A 23,848-nucleotide genomic window follows, 5' to 3' on the forward strand; every position below is an offset into this window, starting at 1 on the left:
TAATGCCAATTACCCATTTTGTAAGGCTGAAGAGATACAATGTATGCAAAGCATAGAACCTGACAAAAAATAAGTATTCAATAATCATTAATTAGCAATTATTTAAAATATTCATTCACATTTAGGAATATGCACAAGCAGGGGTGGGGGTAGGAGTAAAAGAGCAGTAGAGGGAAAGGATAAAGCCTGGTGGAAGACCCTGAAGCAAGAAGGGGCGGGGCAACACTAATTTGGTTGAAAAATCAATCCCCTCGGGCTAGAAATAGAAAGGTCTGCCACAGGAAGCTGGAAAGGTGGATGGGGGATCAGCCTTCAGGGAAGGATTTTTGTAGTTATTCAAATGCATTTGCCTTCCCTGCGGTGTTGACATCCCAGTGAAAATATGCCCCACGGGAAGGACCTCCTCCGCCCCTGGGGAAGAGAAGAGGTAGCACAAGAGAAGCACCTGGTGCAGAGCCCCAGCTCCGACTTCATGGTGGTGAAGTGCCTAAAATGCTACAAAATCACCATGGTGATTTTGGCCAAGTACATGGGGTGGTTTTGTGTGTTGGCTCCTCCACTCTCCTCTGCCAGCCTCCAGGAGGAAAAGTAAGGCTTACTGAAGGATGCTCCTTCAGATGGAAGCGGCCTAAAAACACTCTGAATCAAGATTAGTGGGAAACCATCCCAATAAATAGACTTTGGATAGCTAAAAAAAGAAAAAAAGACATGTGAAGCAATTAAAGGAATTTAAGACAAGGAAAAAACCTGTTAAGATTCAAATTGTAGGGATCCCTGGATGGCGCAGCGGTTTGGTGCCTGCCTTTGGCCCAGGGCGCGATCCTGGAGACCCGGGATCGAATCCCACGTCAGGCTCCCGGTGCATGGGGCCTGCTTCTCCCTCTGCCTGTGTCTCTGCCTCTCTCTCTCTCTCTCTGTGACTATCATAAATAAATAAATAAATACCTAAAAAAAAAATTAAAAAAAAAAAAAAAGATTCAAATTGTAGGGCCATGTGGTTGAGCGTCTGCCTTTGGCTCAGGGGGTGATCCCGGAGTCCCACATCCTGCTCCTGCATGGAGCCTGCTTCTCCCTCTGCCTTATGTCTCTGCCTCTGTGTGTGTTTATGTCTCTCATGAATAAATAAATAAAATCTTAAAAAAAAAAAAGTTTCAAATTGTAAACGATTACCCCCCCAAGGGAGGGTAAAAATTCCTGTTCCCACTTTCTTACTGCTTATCTCTACATTTCCAACTAACTTGCACAGCTTTTGCAATTTAAAAAATTATAGAGTTGGTGGTGGATATGCTTATTACCTTGGTCGTGGTAATAGATTCACAGGTATACACATATGTCAAAATCTTGCACACCGTCGTTGGGTTTTTGTTTTTGTTTTCTCAGCTTGCAAACCCTGTAAGTCTCCCAACCTGGAAGTGGGAGTCACCAGGGCAGAGCCCGTGCAACACGGAGGGCCGCAGGCCCTGGCGTGGGCGGGCCGGGGGCCGCAGCCCTCAGGTGAAGGCTGAGCAGCGCCAGCCCAGGTTGGCCACGTTCGAGCCACAGCAGTCGGTGTGGATCCTCTCCGGGCTGCCCCGGCGCTCGGCCAGGGGGCCACACAGCAGCTGCAGGAGCCTGTCCTGCCTGCGGATCTTGCCCGTGCAGTGCGGCGCAGACTACGGAGCGCGCCTGAAGGCCGGGCGTGGGTCTGGGACCGCGTGCACCGCGATGTCCTGGGCCGGCTGGCCGGGGGCCTGCGCCAGCTGCTGACTCAACTCAGAAGGGAGCCCTTCTGGCAGAGACGTGCTGGGAACGTTGGTGTTGGTCAGGAGCACGGGCATGCTGGTGGGGGAGCCGCAGGGACTGGTGCATAGGAACCGACCTTGCGCACCTGGAAGCAGCCCAGGAACCTGAGCTACGTAACCGCCACTGTGCTGCTTCAACTTGTACACCTTAAATATACCCAGCATAGGGGTGCCTGGCTGGCTGGGTCTGTTAAGCATCTACCTTTGGCTCAGGTCATGATTCCAGGGTCTTGGAATTGAGCCCCACCTGGGGAGCCTTGCTCAGGGGGAGTCTGCTTCTCCCTCTCCCTTTGCCTCTCCCCCTTCCTCAGCCCCTCCCCTTACCTCTCTCTCAAATAAATGAAATCCTTAATAAAAATAAATATATCCTGTATATTGTACGTCACATATAACTCAATAAATCTATTGAATATAATATATTTATTTTTAAAAGAAGTCGCTTTGATCCAGGCAAAGGTAAAAGATAGGAAAACAAATTAGCAGCTTGTGCAGAAAGTTTACCTGCCCAACAGATGGGGGTGAATTGGATTATGATGGTTGCAACTGGAATAATGAGAGAAAAGGATCTGGTGATTGATTGGATATGGAGGCCTTTCCGAGATAAAGGAGGAAGGGATCTAGGGGATTTTCCAGATTTCCGGCTTGGTAAATGATGGTATTGCAGGTTGGGTCCCGTGGAGAACAGATAGAGATTAACGGGAAGAGTTTTAACTAGACTGCTTTGGGGATCAATGCCAATGGAAGAGAGAAAAGTTACCTGGATTAGAGAGACTGAGAAATTGATCTACATACAGTCTCAAGGAAGTCTCAGCATACCCTATGTGGAGTTCCAGAATGGAGATGTCCCTTCAGAAGGTCCTGAGATGAGATGCAAATGAGAAAGCCAGACCTCAATACCATCAATACCCCTGCCCTCTCTCTCTCTCTCTCACTCTCTCTCCAAAATAAATAAAATCTTAAAAAATAATAATAATAATGGTTGGAGGGAAGAATGACTAAGGAATAATATACATTAAGCTGTATTTCATGTGTTATTTCAATAAAGATCACAAATTTTACCTACATTACATAACATCCCAGTTTTAACCCATTCAAAGGCTCCTCCTGCCCCTGGGGTAAAATCCAAACTCATTTATACAGCTCTTTGCATTCTGGTTTCTGCTTACCTCTGCAAGTTTGCTTTTTTATTCATATTTCTTTTACTATCTAAGCAACAGAGCTGCTGAATACTATAAAATCCTCAAACATGCCATGTTCCCTTTGGCTTTTGGGGTTCTTTCCCTGTGCTATTCCCTCTGTCTGGAGAATTCTTCACTATTTGTGAACTAACTGCCCTCCTCTTCCCAGATGTTGACCTACCTACCACATGCTGCCACACTGTCCCTACCATATACATACACTAACTCACTCATAACACATGCACACACACAAGCATGTAGCTAATTCCTGTAAAACATTTGGATTCATTCCCTGATCACCCTTCTCTGCAAATCTGAGGTTAGTTGCCTTTTCTTTGGACTCACATAGTACCTTTTAATTGCCTTGTCAGAGCATTTACCACCTTTAGTCATAATTGCTTATAATTTTTTTTACCTTACTCCTCCCATTTCACTTAACTATATGTCCCCTAAAAACAGAAGTTTAGAATGTCTTGCTCATTTTTATGTCCTCCATGACTGGCACAATAGCTGATATATCATAATGTCTTAACGAATATTTGTTGAAGGAAAAAAATAAATCAAGTATAGTACATATTAAGTATCCTGCATTAAAAATAAAAATAAATAATACAGATTTATAATATTTGGCATGATATTTACAAACAGCAAATATACAAGTTGAGTAATGCATTAAGAATTCCCATTCCACCATTCCTGTGATCCACTTGGAAAAGTGAACTCTTCCCTGTTATTAGATCACCTCTGTGACCTAATAAATTTCTATGCACGGGTGCTTGGCTGGCTTGGTCAGTAGAGCATATGACTCTGGATCTCAGTGTGTGAGTTTGAGCCCCACATTGGGTATAAGAGATTACTTAAAAATAAAATCTTAAAAAAAAATTTCTATACAATGCTTAATTCTAACATTCATGCCAATTCTTTAAAGCCAACTTGTTTCTCGAGTAATTTGAGAACATTTTTTTCTAATACAAGATGATAATAGTTATAATTTGTTAACAGTGCTCTTCTTCCTACTAAGCCATGAAACTCTCAGCTAGTACCATGGGCTGACTGATTGGCTTAAATGTCATACTCAGAGAAGAGGCAACAGCTGCTCCTTGCTAAAAACATTTTTCTCCTGTTCCTGGAGAAAGCTGACCTTTTGCAAGTTTGGTTACTGAACAAAAATAATCTTGAGACCAAAATTTTCTCTTCTCCTTTGGCCTTAGATAAAGCTCAAAATGCCATGCTAATAACTAGAAGTTATATCTGCATGGTACTATGTAAGCTTAAATGCTCTCCCATTATCTCCTCATTTCATAACACTGATAAAATGGGAAAAATAGTTAAGGTGCTGCTGAATTGTCAATTCAACTGGAATTTTAGGAACAGTGATTAAGGAGCTAGTTCACTCTCTAAATCAGTAATCTAGTTTGGTGTTTTAAATTGTATTAGATGGACCAAATTATTAGTGATTTATTACTTTAGGATTTCAAGCAAAAAGATTTCTTGCTTTTGTTATTGATCTTTTACCAATGGATAGTATTGTTTATGTGTATTCTTTTTGTGGTTTTTAAAAAATCACTTGAAATCGCCCTCTGTCAGGGAGTAGAGGGAGAGTCCACCAGCATGGGTCATGGGGTTTAATGCTCTATGGACAGAGAAAGAACCTGGTTTAGTCAACAGCATCAGTCACCATACCTCCAGGTCATAGAGCAAATGATGAAGAGATACAGACCTTGAGTGAAAGATCACAGAGAGTGTGCAGGTACATTTTCCAGGCAACCTGGATGCTGCGGCGGTGAATGAGGGCATCAGCTCTGTTTGAAATTATACCTCAGTCCAAATACCAACCAGCTCTATACCAACTGGTATTGTGACATCAAAGGCAGCCATTTTACCTCCTGTAATCACAATTTTATAATCTATATTGCAGTCTGGCATGTAAAAGGACGTGTGCAAAGGACTTAGCACACTGCTAGCCCCCAGTAAGGACTTCCTAATTGGCAGCTGGCACAGGATAGGAGGAGTTAATGCAGCAATGACAACCAAGTGAGCACCACAACAATGATGTGTCCAATTGATGCCAGAGTGCTTTTTAGGACTAACTTCTTAATTTTCTGTAGTTTGGCTAACCCCCAGGATTTGTCTGTGGTATCAGACAAAGCTCCTTTCCTATTAGTAATCTCCAGCAAGGATATCTTCTCAGGCAGATAATAGGGACCCAGAGGAGATTTTTTGTTAAGATTTTGTTTGTTTGTTTGTTTGTTTGTTTGTTTATTTGAGAGAGAGAGAGACAAAGATAGTGAGAGACAGCACAAGCAGGGAGGAAAGGGAGAAGCAGGCTCCCTGCTGACCCTGGGATCATGACCTAACTGAAGGCAGATAGCTAATTGACTGAGCCACCTAGGCACCCCTCCCCCCCAAAAAAGAGATTTTATTTTATTTTCTTGAAGATTTTATTTATTTATTCATGAGAGACACAGAGAGAGGCAGAGACGCAGGCAGAGGAAGAAGCAGGATCCTCACAGGGAGCCCAATGCAGGACTCCATCCTGGGTCTCTAGGATCATGCCCTGGGCAGAAGGCAGGCGGCAAATCGCTGAGCCACCCAGGCGTCCCTATTTTTTTTATTTTTTAAAAGATTTTATTTATTCATGAGAGGCACAGAGACAGTCAGAGACAAAGGCAGAGGGAGAAGCAGAGTCCCTGCAGGGAGGGATCTCAGTCCCTACAGGGACTGGATCTCAGTATTCCATCACACCCTGAGCCAAAGGCAGAGGCTCAACCGCTGAGCCACCCAGGCGTCCCCAAAAGAAACTTTAACGTGGAAGAAGCTTGGTACTAAGATCCATGCCTCCACTTCCTCGTAGCCAGCATAAGGTGACCAACTGTATTTTGCCCCAGACTGAGAGGTTTCCTGGGCCATGGACCTTCAGTACTAAAACCATGACAGTCTCCGTCAAACCGGGATGATTGATCACCCAACCTACCAGCATCTTCTCAAGGTTGGACAAGTGGCCTGGTTACATGTAGCTTAAAAGGTAGCACAATTTTATTAATCATTATAATAAACAAGGCTTTCCAATTAAAAATTTCATATAGGTAATATGGAATATTAAAATGAAGAGGGATCCCTGGGTGGCGCAGCGGTTTGGCGCCTGCCTTTGGCCCAGGGCGCGATCCTGGAGACCCGGGATCGAATCCCACATCGGGCTCCCGGTGCATGGAGCCTGCTTCTCCCTCTGCCTGTCTCTCTTTCTCTCCCTCTCTCTGTGACTATCATAAATAAATAAAAAATAAAAAAATAAAAAAAAATAAAAAAAAATGAAGAGAGGTTCATTTCACTACAATTTAACCAGGGTGTTAAATACTTTGAGAAGCTTTTTCTCAATTCTTTTGATCACTATTCCTTTTCTCTCTTCTTTGTATTAAGACTGTGTACTATAAGGTTAACAATGGCCCAATCCCTGGAGTATTGTACTATGAATTCCCATGTGAAGCAATCATCTCACTGAGACTCTCAGCAACTCAAAGAAATAATTCTGAAATAACTGTTTAATTAAACCTTGCTGAAATAAGAGTGGGGAATACAGAGAAACAAAACCCGAACTAGGCATGGAATACTGATACTTTGTAATACATGAACTTCTTTTTTCTATAGGAAGCCTAAAAGTATAGAATTGCTTACAATAGCCAAGATAGGGGGGCAATCTAAGTGTCCATCAATAGATGAATGGATGATGTGTGTGTGTGTGTGCATGTGTATACATACTCTCTCTATATATATATATTTGTGATATATATATATATATATATACATATATATATATATAATACTACTTGGCCCTTAAAAAAGAATGAAATCCTGCCATGTATGACATGGATGGATCAGAGGGCACTATGCTGAATAAAATAAACTTTTTTTTTTAATTTTTTATTTATTTATGATAGTCACAGAGAGAGAGAGGGGCAGAGACATAGGCAGAGGGAGAAGCAGGCTCCATGCACCAAGAGCCCAATGTGGGATTCGATCCCGGGTCTCCAGGATCGCGCCCTGGGCCAAAGGCAGGCACTAAACCGCTGCGCCACCCAGGGATCCCTGCTGAATAAAATAAGTCGGACTCAGAAAGACAAATGCCACATGATTTCACTTATATGTGGAATCAACAAAACAACCAGAAACAGACTCACTAATAGAACAAACTGATGGTTGCCAGAGGGGAGGGGGGAAGGGAGATGGGTAAAAATAGATGAAGGGGATTAAAAGGTACAAACTTCCAGTTATAAAACAAGTAAATCACAGGGATGAAAAGTACAGCATAAGGAAAATAGTAAATACTATTATATTAACTTTGTATGGTGACAGGTGTTAACTACACTACACTGATTTATCAAGGTGAGCATTTCATACTGTATATAAATGTTGGATCGTTATACATACCTGAAACTAATATAATATTGTATGTGAACTATAGTCAGTTAAAAATAAAATACCCAGTCTCAGTGCTAACAAAGAAATGTACTATCAACCTTACTTCTCTTAATTACCATGGAGCAATAAAAGATTTGAAACTGGGTGGTTTCATTTTTACATTGTATATATAATTGGTTGGGCAGGAAAAAAAGTGCCTTATACTTTGAGGAATGCTACAGGCAGCAGCCAGTGTTACAGTTTTAGAGGTAATTATTGAGCACTGTATATCCATCAATAATGTGTCAAGTTTCTATTTTCTGGCCTTACAAGTTAAGACATCCTCTATTCTGTACTTTCAATTACCCCCTGGCTAGCTTCCTTTTTGAACCTTTTCTGCTCTGCTTTCCCTAGACCCACCCTCTTTCCCTTTGGTCTTTAGATTCTTGTCCTTTATCATTACTCACTTCCTGACTCCGGTGAAATTCCAGCTCAAGGCAAAGCTGTGAGCCTGGCAATTTTGTTTTCTCCCATCTCCTCCCACCCTCCCTCCTCCCTTATGCTCCCAAATATTGTTTTCTCTGTTGACTTGGGTCCACTGCTCCAAGAATTTAGTTGCTTCTCTTAGTTAAGAAAAATCTGGGGAAATTTCAGGTGAAGAGGAATTCTAGTTAATTCAGATTTCATTAACACAGGATTTGTGATAAATGGATTTGTGATAAACACTTTAAACCAGATTGTAGGAAAAAAATAAAAAAATAAAATAAATAAATAAATAAATAAACCAGATTGTAGGGATCCCTGGGTGGATCAGCGGTTTAGCACCTGCCTTTGGCCCAGGGCATGATCTTGGAGTCCCAAGATCGAGTCCCACATTGGGCTCCCTGCATGGAGCCTGCTTCTCTCTCTGCTTCTCTCTCTCTCTCTCTCTCTCATGAATAAATAAATAAAATCTTTAAAAAAATAAAAATAAAAATAAATAAACCAGATTGTACCTTTTATTCCATTATAAGAAGGGTTTGTTGACCCAATTAATAATAGACTGATAAAAACAAAAATATTTATTCCACATTATGTATAATGTAATATTTTATATACGACATATATTTAATAACCTCTTCTAACTCTACAAAAGACAATTTTTGAGGCACTGTCAATATTTTTCTTTATTAATAAAGTTCAATATCTGTTGAAGTTAAGTAAATGAGATTACATTGTCATATAATACTTGGGTATTATGATTTTCATTGTATCAGCTTATAATGTTTCACAGTTTTACTAAATATGATTTGCTGGATCATTGGTGAAAAGAAATCAAAATTGCCATGTGCACATAAACCTCTAAGAAATACTTCTGCTAATAAAATATGGTATGGTCGTTGATTCTTTTATTTTTTATCTAACATCTCATAAATCTTCAGTGCCTCTACGTTTATAGAATCAATCCAATGAGAAGGGTAGAGACAATAAAACCATTAGCAAGGGGCATCTAGGTGGCTCAGTCGGTTAAGCATCTAAGTCTTGATTTCTGCTCAGATCATGGTATCAGGGTTGTGAGACTGAGCTCCCTGTCAGGCTTCACACTTAGTGTGGAGCTGATGAGAAAGGAAAAGGCAAGCTGAGGGTAAAGCACAAGCTGACACTATACAACGACCCCCCTCAACTCCCAGGTGGGATCTGTGTGACCTGGCTGCCCTAAAGCTAAGGGAAGGAAAAACAAATGGTTAACTAATAGAAATCACAGTCCAGTAAGACCTATGTCTCCCTCAGTTTAAAAATGTCTTAGTGATTTACAAGAAATAAAGCATTCTCATCAATAACCTAATTTCTAGAAGGAAACTGCCAACTGTCTTAATATTAATGGTTTACTAGAGGGAAAAACAACCTTAACTTGACAATGGCAAGGCCTCCAATATCTTGTAGGTCCTCTTTAGCTACAAAAATTCTTTTGAGGGCAGCCCAGGTGGCTCAGCAGTTTAGTGCCGCCTTCAGTCCAGGGTGTGATCCTGGAGACTGGGGATTGAGTCTCATGTTGGGCTTCCTGCATGGAGCCTGCTTCTCCCTTTGCCCATGTCTCTGCCTCTCTCTCTCTCTGTGTGTCTCTCATGAATAAATAAATAAAATCTTAAAAAAAAAATTCTTTTGAGGGATGCCTGGGTGACTCAGCAGTTGAACGTCTCCTTTGGCTCAGGTTGTGATCCCTCAGTCCCAGGATCGAGTCCCACATCGGGCTCCCTACATGGAGCCTGCTTCTCCCTCTGCCTCTGTCTCTGCTTCTCTCTCTCTCTCATGAATAAATAAAATCTATTTTTAAAAAACTTCCCTTTTTTCTTACCCCCACCTCCCAAGTATATAATCAGTCACCCCTCACAATCCCAGGGCAGCAGCTCTTCCTGCCCATGGGTCCTGCCCTCCTGCTTTAATAAAACTACCTGTTTGCGCCAACGATATCTCAAGAATTCTTTATTGGTCTTGGCTCTGGACGCCACCCACCGAATCTCACCTATATTTAAAAACTACATCAGAGCCAGCTTTGGATTCTCTCTCTCCCCCTCCTCTTTTGCCCCCACCCCCTTCTCTCACACGTATGTGTGTGTGTCTGTGTGTATGTGTACACTCTCTCTTGGGAAAAAAAAAAAAACATTAGCAAATAAGACTGGAGAATCACAAAGAAAAGAGGCCATATTGTTTGGAGAATCAGTTTGTTTCCAGTAAGAAACAGTTTGCTTGATTGCATATCGCCAATTGGCAATTTGATAATGTAATCCTAAAATTAATTTTTAAAAAGTAGAACTGGAAGTTGAATGACAAATTTCCATTCACTATGTCATGAGAACATTTCCATTATGACAAATTTACCTATGCTGAAGGGATGTTAGGAGAGGTGCGAGTAATACAATACAAAGTAAATTTTAAAAGAATATTATTTGGCTCTGGACATCGTACCAATACCTACAGATTTCAGTCCACTTCCTCCCAGGATATTGGAAATAAGGGAAGTAAGACTGCTCTTTGAGAGCTAAAATTTAAGAATACACACAACGGATAAGACCAGAAGTAAGTAAAGTCACCTATAAAACACAAACTGGCCTGACCTGACTGCAACTTGATTTTCATTGAAATAAGATTGCTAAGAGGTTTTGGGTAGCTGTGGAAACAGAAAGGAGCATATAGGGGCACTTCTGGGCCAGTGCCCATCCAAGTGCTGTCAAGGAGAGAAGATGCTCAAATCAATAGCATGCCAGGATGTCCCTACTCTTGGAAATCAATGTAGAAAGTTGCAACCATGGAAATTGAGTATTTCTATCTTTGGCACAAAATCATCCTGCCATGGAGATAGATGAATCAAGAACAATCTATACACATAAGCCTACTTATTCTGAATCTGTGTTCATCAAGCTGCCTTCTGATAACGCCTAGGTTTCCTAGGTAAGCCTTGTTTATGTAGAAAACACACTGACTTTGCAGTCTTGAGTTTTCTGGTATATAAATTGAAAACTAGCATTAATATTCTGGTTATATTATATATATATATATATAATTCTCATATATATATATAATTCTCATCACCGTGGATAATGTAAACTCATCTGATTGCTGGAGCTATTTTAGGTACTTCTGAGATTAAAATACTGTAAGCCAGATCTTAAAGGGTTGGGAAAAATTCACTAAGGTAAGGTTTCCCTGTCCTCTTGGGGCTTCCCCTGGCAATGACCCTATATCATCCATACTTTTCTATTTCAAAAGACCATTGATATCAATGCTGGGCGGGGGGAACAGGGTGTTAGTGTGTGCTTGTGACTTAATTGTGTTTATTATTCTATTTATTCTAACATTGCTACAGTGACAATCCTTGACCATATTGGTGGGAAAGACAGCTCAGACCAGGAGAGATGGCAGGGAATTCTTGAATTTAAAATATACCATATATAATTCATAAAGTGGATGCAAGTTTCCACTTACCACATGTCTACCATATGCTCAAAGTCAATATTATCGTCATTATGGTCCCTTAGTTACAGATACCCTCACGGCCCTATCTTATACTTGCCTGGTAAAGCCCAGCATGGATCAATCTACCTGTCTTCTTCATAGCTGTACCAAAGAGCTGCACACTGCTGGAGAAGTCATATAAATAAACTGAATGGCATATTTTACATCGATCATCACAAACTTTAAAAACGCTCTCAGCAGAGCATGCCAATCCTACGCTCCTCCTCACACTAGGCTTAATTTTTCACTCTTTTACTTTTGAATCTTCCCCTCAAACTCCTACAAGTCAAGCCCTCTCAGCAGGTGTCCTCACTCTCTACTTCACTGAGAAAACATGCTATCAGTGGGATTTCCCTTTTGTTTCTAACATCGAATCATCAATATTCCCTATAGCTGCAACTACTGTAGGTAAATCCTCCTCCTTCGGAGCTCTGAATCCCCCTTCACACCTTCTCATGGGCCTCCCTGCCTTAGCATTTCCTCTCTTCTATCTAATTGTTATCCTCCTCCTCCTGGATTATGCCCATCATACAAACATGATCTACTGTCTCCAATACTTAAAAATGTCTCTCGTTACTCCACATTCCTTCCAACTACCTTGTTTTTTATCTCATGGCAAAATTCAAGTTCTTCTGGAAATAATTGTTTATCCATGGTCTTCTCTACTTTCTCAACGTCTATCTCCTTTTCAACTCACCATCATATGACTTTCTGACCTCATTACTCCACCAAAACTTCCTATAAAAGATATTAGTAACTTCCAGGTTGCCAAAAACAACGGACACTTTTGGCTACTCCTTTGTACGACTTGACCTCTCAGCAGCATTTAACTTATGTGAATGTTCATGCCGTCTTGTAATCCTCTCCTCTCTTGGCTTCTGTGACATCATCGTCTTCTGACAGTTCTCTGGCTTCTCCTCAGTGTTCTTTGCTACTGCCTCCACCTCCACCTAACCTTTACATATCACTGTTCCTTAGAGCTGGCCATTTTTTCTTCTTTCCCTACTCTATCCCTAAGTGATATCATCTGCTTCCAGCACTTTAAACATATGTCTATGAAATGTGTGTGTATAGGTGTGAAGCCCATGTCTATGAGATTCAAATCTCTCTCCAACTCTGACTCCCCTCTGAGTTCTAGACATGCATGTCAACTGCATACTTGATCTACAGTTAGACATTACACAAACATCTCAAAATTCGCATGTCCAAAATTTAATTTTCCCCAATTTTTCTTTTTAATATTGCTCCACCAACCAAATGATTTTCCTTCCCTCTTCACCGTAATCTCTATAAATGTTGCTGTCATTCACCCAGTTGCTCAAGCCATAAATCTGTCATCATAGATTTTCTTCTCCCACATTTAGAAGCCATAATGTCCCACAAGCAAGTATATTTTAGCTCCAAAATATATGCCATATCCATTTCTATCTCCACTGCCTCCATCTTAGTACAGGCCACTGTCATTCTTCACCACTGTAATTACTTCATTATTGCCTAATAGGGCTCCTGGTTTCCTTTCTTGCCTCCCCCTAATCTATTTTTCATGCTCTTCACTCGGCAGTAACGATTATCTTAAAATGCAAAATATCAGATGGTGTGGTTCCTCTTCTTAAAACCTTCCAGGGATCCCTGGGTGGCACAGCGGTTTAGCGCCTGCCTTTGGCCCAGAGCGCGATCCTGGAGACCCTGGAGACCGATCCTGGAGACCCGGGATCGAGTCCCATATCGGGCTCCCGGTGCATGGGGCCTGCTTCTCCCTCTGCCTATGTCTCCGCCTCTCTCTCTCTCTCTCAATGTGTGACTGTCATAAATAAATAAAAATAAAATAAAAAATAAAATCCCCCATGTCTTTAAAAAAAAAAAAAAAAAAAAAACCTTCCAAATGCTTTTCACTGTACCTAGATGACATTCTGAACTCCCTAACCTGGCTTCTAAGGCCCCTCTGAATCCGGCTCTTGTCTCTCCTTCTAGTGCCATCTTTTGTCACTCTCTCGCTTAACTAAGTTCCAGACATACTCCTCTTCTAGTTCTTAGAACATTCCAAGCTCTTTCCCAGATTAGGGCATTTGCAATTGTAGTTCACTTGGTCCAGAGCACTTTTCACCTATTCTTTGCATTACTACTTCTTTTTTTTTTTTTAACAATTTTATTTTTTTTATTTTAGAGAATGAGCACAGGCGGATGGGAGGGGGAGAGAGAAAGGGCAGGGAGAAGCCGACTCCACACTGAGCTGGGAGCCCTGACCCTGGACTCAAACCCAGGACCCTGAGATGATGACCCAAGCTCAAGGCAAACCCTTAACCAACTGAGCCATCCAGGCACTGCAAATTACTGCTTCTTGTTATCATTTAGGTCCCAGCATTATGGCCCCTTCTCAGAAAGGTACTCAGTAACCACACTTTCTAACATAAATTCCTCCAGCTCTTCTCCCTGGTTATTTTTTATCTTGATATCCTGTTTGTTTCTTTCACTTCACATATCCAAACCTATTATTTGGTCTGTATCCCTAGACCATTGCCTTAGGACCAAAGTCTAAATTGTTCTATACCTTTAAATACCCAGTACCTAACACAGATAATAGGTGCTCGATGCATATTTGGTGAGTAAGTAACACAAACTTGAGAAGTAGGTATTATTATGTTTTTGTGGAAGAACAATTTTTAAAATATTTTATTATGGTTTTTGAAAATGATTTTACTTATTTATTCATGAGAGACACAGAGAGAGAGAGGTAGAGACATAGGCAGAGGGAGAAGCACGGCGGGGACTCAATCCTGGGACCCCAGGATCATGCCCCAGGGGGAAGGCAGGCACTAGCCACTGAGCCACCCAGGCGTCCCTATTATGTTTTTAAATTGTAGTACAATTGATATAGAGAGAAATAGGCATTATCTCCATATTACACATAAGAAAACGGAATCTAAGTAACTTGCTCAATACAGAGCAATTAGTTAGCAGAACCTGTTCTTGTCTTATTCTAAAACCTGAAGAATACATGCTTTATGAGGGACGCCTGGGTGGCTCAGTGGTTGAGCGTCTGCCTCTGACTCAAGATGATCCGGGATCAAGTCCTGCATCAGGCTCCCAGCATGGAGCCTGCTTCTCCCTCTGCCTCTGCCTGTCTCTGCCTCTGTCTCTGTGTCTGTCATGAGTAAATAAATAAAATATTTAGAAAAAAAAATATATATATACTTTATGAAATGTAAATAAGTCCAATGCCATATATAGTTATATGCATAGTGTACACACTAGACGTAAGCACACATTGATCATTTGTGTGTCATAATTTTATGACTCACAAAGTTTTCATTACACATTAAAAGTGATTTCTGACTATAAAATCTGGAAATTACAGAAAGGCATGCATAAAATACTTTTAAAAATCTGCATTGGGGCAGCCGGGTAGCTCAGCGGTTTAGCACCACCTGCAGCCCAGGATGTGATCCTGGAGACCCGGGATCGAGTCCCACATCAGGCTCCCTGCATGGAGCCTGCTTCTCCCTCTGCCTGTGTCTCTGCCTCTGTGTGTGTCTCACGAATAAATAAACAAACAAATCTTTAAAAAAAAATCTGCACTAAGAAAACTATTGTTGACATCAACATTATTAACATCCAGAGTACATGTTTTTAGTCTTTTCCATCAATATGCACATATGCGGGTGTTTTTACAGCATAGTTATGGCATAAGCATTTCCCCGGTCATTAAGTATTAATCTGAATTTAATGGGTTCAGAATAGTCCATTATGTGGATGTATCATGATGCATTTAAATATCTTTATCCACGGCCAGGTTTCGGTATTATGAATATTGTATTCACATTTCTGGAAAATCCCGAGACTGTCAGATATCAACGTAAAAGATCGTGCACGGTGCAACGTTGCTACAAAGCGCCAAGCCGCTGAACCACTTCTCAGACCCATCCACCACACACAAGGGCTCAGTCCCGCGAGGCCCATCACCGTGCAGCCGCGGTCTCCTGCGCAGCGGCCGCTGGAGAGGGCGCCGGCAAATCGCCGGGCCGCGAGGAACTTTGGCCGCAGGAACTCCCTCCTGCCGGCAGGAGGCGCCGTCGCCTGCCGCCGGGCTTGCGCCGCCACGGAGGCTACACGTGATCCGGCCGTCTCTGCGCCGGAGGGCGGTCTTGCGGAGACCTGCCTTACGTACGCCGCGGCATGACGTAGTACGTAGGGGCTGGCTGGCCGCCATCTTGCTTCTTTTTCTCGCTCGCTCTCTGCCTGTCGGGAAGCAGCGAAAGTGCTTTGGCGGTTTGTCCATCCGCGGCTTGGGCTTTCCAGTCGGGGGGTCCTTCCAGCCCCCGCCACCCCAGCCTCCCCTCCCCCTTCCCTCGATCGGAGCCCGGCGGAGACTCTCGAGGTGCGCAGCCACGCTCCGCTCGACGCTCGCCCTGGCCGGTAAGGAAAGCGAGGGCGTAGGAGCTGCGATCAAAGCGGGCCCCATCGCGGAGGGCGGGCGTGGGGCCGCCCGGGGCGTGGGAGCGCACCCCGACCCTGGCGGGCGGGCCCGGGCGCCGAAGCCGCCTGGAGACGGCCTGGGGTCCAGCCTCCCTCCCTCTCCCTCTCTCTCTCTCTCTTTTTTTTTTTTTTTTTTTTTTAAGCTCCCATCCTGTCCGCGTCTGGGGGGAAGTCTCGGCCTCCTGGTCGGGGAGCGGGAAACCGGAGCCAGGCCCGCCCCATGTGGTCTGCCGCGGGAGTTCCGGGCCCGTCGGCCTCGCTTCCCCACCCGGCCCCCGACTCGGGCCCTCCGCGGGGATTCACTTGCGCGGCGGCCCGAAGGAGGAGGGAGTTTCCATCCTTGGGAGAGGCGGCCGCGCGGTCTTTTTTATCCTATAACGTGTGGGATGCGTCCCCCCAACCACTCAAGGGCTCACCCAGGGGCTCGACTGCCGACTTCTTTTCCGTGTGGAGTGAAGGGAATTTGTAGCGAAGAGTGTTAGTGTTGGGTGAGAGGGACCGCGGTGGGGGGGCGGGGGACGGGGGTAAAGACCTGACTCCGTGGGAGGCTCTTGGGGGGATCTGGACCGACCCTGCTTCCGCTAGGGACGTGCTGCCCCAACTCCAGAGGAGGGGTTGGTAGTCGTTGCGTGGCCCTAGGCCTCGCCCTCCCCTAACCTGCGTAGTGAATCCCACTCTGCGGCTCGCCCGCTCTTTGAGATAGCGTTGATGTTATCCGTGCTACGGGAAAGGCCCCACGTTAGGACTGGAAGGAAAAGGCATGGGGGGGGGGGGGACCAACGAGAACACTGATAAATTGTTCTTTTTGCCCGAGAGGAATGCGTCGAGCTCCTTTCAAGGGGGGTGCATATTTGTTTTAAGCTTTGAGATTTTTTTTTTTTTTTTTTGAGGTTTCCAACATGCCTGGTGTTTGCGGGCTCCTAAAGGCTACCCAGATTTCTGCGTTGGCCGCTCTTAGCTTAGGTTTATAGAGTCAGACCTCGCCAGGGTACTTGGAGTGGTACGGTAGGCAGCTGTGCTGTAAGGTTTTCGTGTGGAATGAATGCAGCAGAAGGATCAGAATTTGTGATTCGGTGCTTGATGGCTTACTCCGGCAAATAATAACGATAGGCTGGTATTTAAGCGCCCACCAAGTCTAACTCCAGCGTTTGTTAAAAGTATTTAACCTCCTCTGTTGGTGATTAAGATGCTGCTCTGACTGGAGCCATTTTTAGGTGTGTGTCACAGATGCACTGCAGCATCATTTCTGGTCCACCTCAAATGCATTGATCCCCTAAAAAAAAAAAATAGGAAAAGATTGAATTTGAATTTTATCTTTAGCGTGTAGTCAAATAGTAACTTTCTTTTCTATAATGGACTTGTAAGAATCTAGGCTTTTTACTTTTATATTTTGGCTTGGTGAGCTTATATATGTGGCTGTGTTCTCTCCACCATTAGTTGACCTTTTATTGTGTACTGAGCATAGTAATAAGCCCTTTACATACATGATCTTTTCTAATCTTACAGAAAGTGCTTGAAGGATGTTCTGTTATTATCATCCCATTTTACAGATGAGGAAATGAAATCTAAGATATTAATTTGACCAAGGTCACTCAAGAGTTCGTGGTACTGTAGAGATTCAAACCCAGACTGTCTAAATACAAAGGATGTTCTGGGTCCTCAAACTGCCTTCCTGTTCCTTGTAATTTTAGGAACGGTAGTAACTAAAGATGCAGCATTGTTAACCTAGTTTTTTTACCCCCACTTGATTTCAGTATAGAAACATTGTTGCATACAATGGTGACAGTGTTGCAAGGTATAAAAAATAGCTTATAACTACTCGGGATAGGAGAGAAGCTAGTTTTTCTACCCTTTTCTATTTAAAAGCCAGTTGGTTAATACTTAACTGTATAATATGTCATACAATTTTAAAATTTTGAGATCTGGCCTGTATTGTTGATAAAATAGTTCTTCATCTGTAAAATTGAGGTGATGATAATAATTCCCTCCAAGTTTTGTTGTAGTATTAATAATGTGTGTGAGGGGTTATTGCTGTGCTCAGCACATAGTAAAAGGCCAACTAATAGTGGAATGGCAAAATGTTGGTAGAAGAAAGTACTCTCCCAAGTAAGTAATCTGTATATTCTTAGAAAGAAGTATATATTCTTTGGGAATTTAAATAGTTTTATTTTTTTTTAACACTTACTAGATTTTGTTTTTTAAAGATTTCTTCATGCTTTGCAGTCAGTAACCTTGGGTTCAGTATGTTGAGCACAGCTGAAAATACAGAAGTTCTGACTCATTCCAGCCCTTGCCTCCCCACTACCCTTATGTCACCCTACCGCCTTTACTGGTAAAATGTCTTTGAAGATTCTATTTTCCTCTCCCTCCAAGTGGTTTCCTTTTGTTCCCCGCCCCCCACCAAACACTGCTTCAACTTGTAAGCCAGTTGAGTAACTTGTTTCAGATGCTACTTATGCCATATTTGTGTAAGACAGGGATTGATTATTTATTTATTTATTTATTTTTATTTATTTATGATAGTCACAGAGAGCGAGAGAGAGAGAGAGAGAGAGAGAGGCAGAGACATAGGCAGAGGGAGAAGCAGGCTCCATGCACCGGGAGCCCGACGTGGGATTCGATCCCTGGTCTCCAGGATCGCGCCCTGGGCCAAAGGCAGGCGCTAAACTGCTGCGCCACCCAGGGATCCCAACAGGGATTGATTATTGATAAAATGTTACACAAATTGGTACAGAACCCTATTCTTACGGTGAAGAGATCCAAGAGTTGTGTCTCACTGACTTATGACTAATAAACTTTCAGTAAAGTGAGATTTATCAACTTATGAATAGGGTAACAGTGATAGTTTATCTTAGTCAATGTTAACTGTTGTTTAGAAGCTTGAGAATTAATGTTTTCTGAGTCATAACATTCTTAACGTCTCCATAAAGCCTTTGATGCATCAGTCAGGACATCATTGTGGCTAAAAGTATTTTCTAGGGATGGTAACTTGCACTGAGCATGTTCTGTTGTATGTTTTTTCCCAATCCCCAGAAAGTCTAAATATAAACTGATTTTTCGCCAGTTATATTTGTAGTCGTTTTGCCGTAGATTAACAGAATGCCAGGCATGTTTTAGGGCCTGTGTTTGTGCATGTTTGCCAGCAAATCAGATGAAAAAGGGCTATTAGTGAATTTCAGCAGTCCTCTAGTTGGCAGACAGAAACTTAAATGGTTAGCCTGTAACTACAGTCTGAATATAAGGTAGCAATAAAGTCATTACTGTCAATGTGATTTAATGTTCTCACCCCTATGTGGTGCTGCTAGCTGCTCTACATTGAAAGAGGATGGGGTTATAATCAGCATTTGTGGAGCATATCTAATATAAAAAAAAACTTGGATATTATTTACATAGTATATTATCTAGTAATTTTCCTATTACCTGTCTGTGTTCCAATATTAGCCTGTTTTCTTTTACTAAATTGTTTTCATGTCTTCATCACCTTGTGTGGTAGTTGGCATATATCTTGATTTTATTATTGAATGAGTGAAATTAGAAAACAGAAGAATAGACCCACAACCGAGATTGAACTGATACATATCTTAGTGGAGCAAAAGAATACCTTGTCCTGGGGATCCCTGGGTGGCTCAGCGGTTTGACACCTGCCTTCGGTCCAGGGCGTGATCCTGGAGTCCCGGGATCGAGTCCCACGTCGGGCTCCTTGCGTGGAGCCTGCTTCTCCCTCTGCCTGTGTCCCTGCCTCTCTCTCTGTCTCTCATGAGTAAATGAATAAAATTAAAAAAAAAAAAAAAAAGAATATCTTGTCCTTTTCCCCCCCTTTATTTACGTATCAGAATGGTGTCAGATGCTTTCAAATAGTTTATGTACTATGCATTATGAGATTTATTTGCAGCAGATTTTCCTTTCTAGTTTTTAGATTTATTCAGCAAACATTAAAGATTCTTTTAATTTTGTAAGGCTTAGTGAATCAGGAATATGGCTTTTGGTTGCTGCTGCCAAGATGTTTACAATTTTAAAGATTAATGTTAAAAGTTATGTGATCTTTGGATTTATATCAAAAGAAAAAAAAATGAACATATAAGCTATAATGGGCAAAAAAATCCATATATGAAAATTTGCTGTAGTAGAGATCACATGTCTAGTTGATTACAAGTGAAGGTATGGTGGCCAAGAGAATCAATCATTGCAGTTATTTAAAAAAAAAATGAATTGCAATTTATTTGTGGGGCACTTTCCATGCAGGCACTGAGCTAAGATAATTTTGTAGGTTATCTTTTTCAATGTATACAGTAAGCCTAAGAGGTAAATTATTTTATGCCTGTTATGCAACTAGAAAACTGGAATTTAAAGAGGTTTAAGTAATTCGTTCAAGTTAACTTAGCTAGTAAATGCGATTCAGGTCATCGACTCAGAGCCTGAGTGCTTAACTTCCACACTACATGGATTTCCCAGTGACTAGTATGGCCCAAACTTAAGACCAGTCATGACTTTAAATCTTCAAACCAACCTGTCTTACACAATATTTTTCTTTAATTCAACTTATGATCTTTTAATTAAATGATTTTCAAGAAGAATATACATTTTTTTTCATGTTACAGTTTGTTTCTTTCGGTGTGTTTCAGAATAAACATTTTAAATATGCTTCTATGGACCACATAAAATCATCTAATAGGTCATCAGTAGTCTTAGGTATTTCATCTTTTAGGGACATAACCACTATAAGAAATGAATGCTGGGATAGATCAGGTAACAGTTGGAATTAATGAAAGCCAGAAGTGATGAAAGCCTAGAGTGGAATAGATTCATCACAGAAAATGGCAGCATTACAGGAGAGGAACTGTAAATTAGAGCCTTACCTACATCCTTGGGACAAGCATTTCCATGATAAACTGCAAAGTGAAGATATTTGTTTAGACAGAAATGTAGTAGGATGTCTTAAGACAATCTATGGCAAGAGGAGGAGAGCAACAATGAATAAGTGAAGAAGGAAACCATTACAAAAATCAAGATGGAAGAGAATAATCCAAAAAATATGATTATTACAGGCAAATGCAGAGGAATTCAGAAAAATAATAAGAGAAGTGACCATTGGGTTTGGCTGAGACATCTTTGGTGACCCTAAAAGAATTTAGGTCAAGTAATGAGGGTAGTAGAAGGTTAAGCAGGGAGGAATAAGTAGTGAGACTTCTTGATTTTTAGGTGACTTGAATACTTTGTATGACCTCTGGACTATGGGTTTTTTTTTTTTAATATTTTATTTATTTATTCATGAGAGACACAGGGAGAGAGAAAGAGAGAGGCAAGACACAGGCAGAGGGAGAAGCAGGCTTCACGCAGGGAGCCTGATGTGGGACTTGATCCCGGGACTCCAGGATCACGCCCTGGGCTGAAGGCAGGCGCCAAACCGCTGAGCCACCCAAGGATCCCCTGGACTATGAGTTTAAAAACCTGGGTTTAGACCTTTTGTCACCTACGTTTTTTTCTTGTTCTTGTTCCTGTTGTTAACTTTGGGGGCAAGTAACATGGCTTCTTCAAATTTTAGATCCAGGTATTCCGTGCTTTTTGAAGGTTCGCACCCCACTTTGCTTTTATGAAAGATATACATTTGTACTTGCTTTTGCTAACTGTAAATTCTGAAGAGGATTTTTGTTTTCATGGAAAAAGGCAGAAAGTGAAAATAGTATTCAGCAGTGAGCCATTATAGAGGCAGGGCACACCCTGAGCAGCGAGAGTGGTGCCACCAAGCTCCTTCCCTTGGAACTACCCTCAGCATCTAGCCATGGTGGCTTTGAACTGTTTGTAAGTGTCTGTACTTTATCATGATACATTTTGTGAATTTGTTAGTAAGATGTGTCAGAAGGTATCAGAAAAGGCTAAGAGAGGTTATTTTTTGAGTCTGGGAATAGTGCAAAAAATTTTCCATATAAATTATGGTAATTGTTTCTTTGCTGTAGCCATTTCAGCTTACAGGTTTCATGAGAACACTTTGCTTTCTGATAGCCGGGGAAACCTGTTTATTCACCTGTGAAATAAGGAAAATACCCACATCCCCTATTTCAGAGGATTGTTGCAAAGATCACATTAAATGTGTTCCTATGTATGTTTTGAATTTTTATATTCTTTGATATTACATGATCCTTGACCATATTTAAAATAGAAGAGAACTATGAAAAATAAAAAGTTAATAAATATAAAGGGAGGGTAGGTTCTCTATGATGTTGGAACATCCTTTTTAAATAAATCCTGAGTTTATTAAGAAAAAGGTGGATGCATATATGGTTGGAGAATACTTGATCTTCTTTTCTTTTTCCTAATGAATAATCTGAAAGCGTAGGGCTGATGTGTATGATTGTGCAGTTTGTGGGCTGCACAAATGTGCTGGGCTGATATTGCTGAGGCAATAAGGACTGAAAGCTCCATGTTCTACTTGCAGAGTCCTGTGCTCTGGCCAGGCCTCCCAGGGATATTTGTGCCTTCACTTCTACCCTTTATCCCAATGCATCAGCACCTCACCCAGAGGATCACCTGTATCTTCCCAGAAGGATAGGTTTTTCTATTTGCGCAAAGGCCCTTTGGAGACCAGTGGATGCTCTGAAAGACTCCAAAGTAGGTGTAAGGTGTGCACGCGCGCGCGCACACACACACACACACACATACATATATATATTTTAGAGATTTTATTTATTTATTCATGAGAGACACTGAGAGAGGCAGAGACACAGGCAGAGGGAAAAGCAGGCTCCATGCCGGGAGCCTGATGCGGGACTCAGTCCCGGGTCTCCAGGATCACACCCTGGGCCAAAGGCAGGCGCTGAACCCCTGAGCCACCCAGGGATCCCCTTCTTTTTTTTTTTTTTTTTAAGATTGTAATTCTGTATTCATGAGAGACAGGCAGAGACGTAAGCAGAGGGAGAAGCAGGCTCCATGCAGGGAGCCCGATGTGGGACTCAACCCTGGGACCATGGGATTATGCCTTGAGCCAAAGGCAGGTGCTCAACCAATAAGCCACCCAGGCATCCCATGAAATGAGGCTTTTGACAGAAGCAGAGATTGATTATATTTCTGTATGAGTTTTTGAAATTTAGATAAAAATTGGAACTTGTTATGAGTTTTAATGCATATAGATTCATGTAACTCACATGAAAAGTAGGATACAGAATGTAGAACCATAGAGCCAGAGTCTTTGGACATTTTGGAGGCAGAAAAAGTATCTCCTGCTGAAAAAAGAACTGTTGAATAAAGATTTAAAAGGAATAGGAGTGCCTGGCTGGCTCAGTCAGAAGAGAATGGGGTTGTGAGTTAGAGCTTGGTATTGGGTGTAGAGGTTACTAAAAAAAAAAATAATAAAACAAGTTAGGAATTGGCCTGCATGTGCTGATTGCTTGGTTTCTTGATCAGGATTTTTTTTTTTTTTTTGGTACAATTTTATATATGACAAATTGGAAACAAGGAAAGAATAAAAGTAGAAAGCAAAAAAAAAAAAAAAATAGGTAGGCTTCCATGTCTGGAGGTAAGACATTTTAATGATAGAGGAATAGAGCCAGTGCTTAGCAGGGAGGGATGCTAACCAGTTCTCTAGTTTAAACTTTTAAACTTCCAACCCTTAAAGGCAGCTGGTTAGTTTATATGAAAGGTTTAGGGTGGTTCATGATGACACTTGAGCATCGTGGAAGAGAATGCTTCTGTTTTTTTCCCAAAGTATTGAACATATTTGCCTTGCAAAAATTAGTTAATTAAGAAAATTTTATGCTTTGGTTTTTATTTGTAATGTATAAGTTTTGAAAGCATTATTACCATTTGTTAAACTTAATAAAAGCTTAAGTGCCAGACACTATTTTAAGAGCTTTATACATATTTTATTAATTATATCTCATAATAGTCTAGAAGATACAGCCCACAGATGAGGAAGTAAAGATTCAGAATTATTTTTAATGACTAGGGAAATGCTTCTGCCATAACATGCATATGCCACACTTATGCTGTAAAAACACCTAGCTACTAAATGTTAGAGCTGGAATTTAAACCACA

The 23,848-nt window shown here is 41.7% G+C and overlaps 2 protein-coding genes and 2 long non-coding RNA genes across 17 annotated transcripts in view; 1 reads left to right on the forward strand and 3 right to left on the reverse strand.

Moving 5' to 3' along the window:
* The window catches only part of LOC144316140 (uncharacterized), a 162,486-nt gene extending 157,682 nt beyond the window's left edge, over positions 1 to 4,804 (reverse strand). The window contains exon 1 of the long non-coding RNA XR_013381967.1: positions 4,680 to 4,804. This is a non-coding gene — a long non-coding RNA (uncharacterized LOC144316140). The remainder of the gene's footprint in view (positions 1 to 4,679) is intronic.
* The window catches only part of LOC144316139 (uncharacterized), a 339,579-nt gene extending 327,345 nt beyond the window's left edge, over positions 1 to 12,234 (reverse strand). The window contains exons 1-2 of the long non-coding RNA XR_013381966.1: positions 12,045 to 12,234; positions 11,406 to 11,472 (exon numbers count right to left, since the gene is read on the reverse strand). This is a non-coding gene — a long non-coding RNA (uncharacterized LOC144316139). The remainder of the gene's footprint in view (positions 1 to 11,405; positions 11,473 to 12,044) is intronic.
* Positions 12,235 to 14,965: 2,731 nt separating this feature from the next.
* On the reverse strand, positions 14,966 to 16,357 carry LOC144316130 (uncharacterized). The gene is made up of 2 exons (XM_077901641.1): positions 16,237 to 16,357; positions 14,966 to 15,583 (listed from the first exon to the last, which is right to left on the reverse strand). The coding sequence occupies exon 2, from the start codon at positions 15,552 to 15,554 to the stop codon at positions 15,189 to 15,191; it is 366 nt and encodes a 121-aa protein (XP_077757767.1). The 5' UTR covers positions 15,555 to 15,583; positions 16,237 to 16,357; the 3' UTR covers positions 14,966 to 15,188.
* Positions 15,546 to 23,848, forward strand: part of PRRC2C (proline rich coiled-coil 2C) — a 99,844-nt gene continuing 91,541 nt past the window's right edge. For 8 of the 14 annotated variants that reach the window (XM_077901634.1, XM_077901633.1, XM_077901636.1 and 5 more), the window contains exon 1: positions 15,546 to 15,760. The gene's annotated coding sequence lies outside the window, so the exon portion shown is untranslated. The remainder of the gene's footprint in view (positions 15,761 to 23,848) is intronic. The other 6 variants (XM_077901627.1, XM_077901637.1, XM_077901630.1 and 3 more) reach the window with 1 other exon arrangement.

This window comes from Canis aureus, chromosome 6 (assembly GCF_053574225.1).
Source record: "Canis aureus isolate CA01 chromosome 6, VMU_Caureus_v.1.0, whole genome shotgun sequence".
Taxonomy (NCBI): Eukaryota; Metazoa; Chordata; class Mammalia; order Carnivora; family Canidae; genus Canis; species Canis aureus.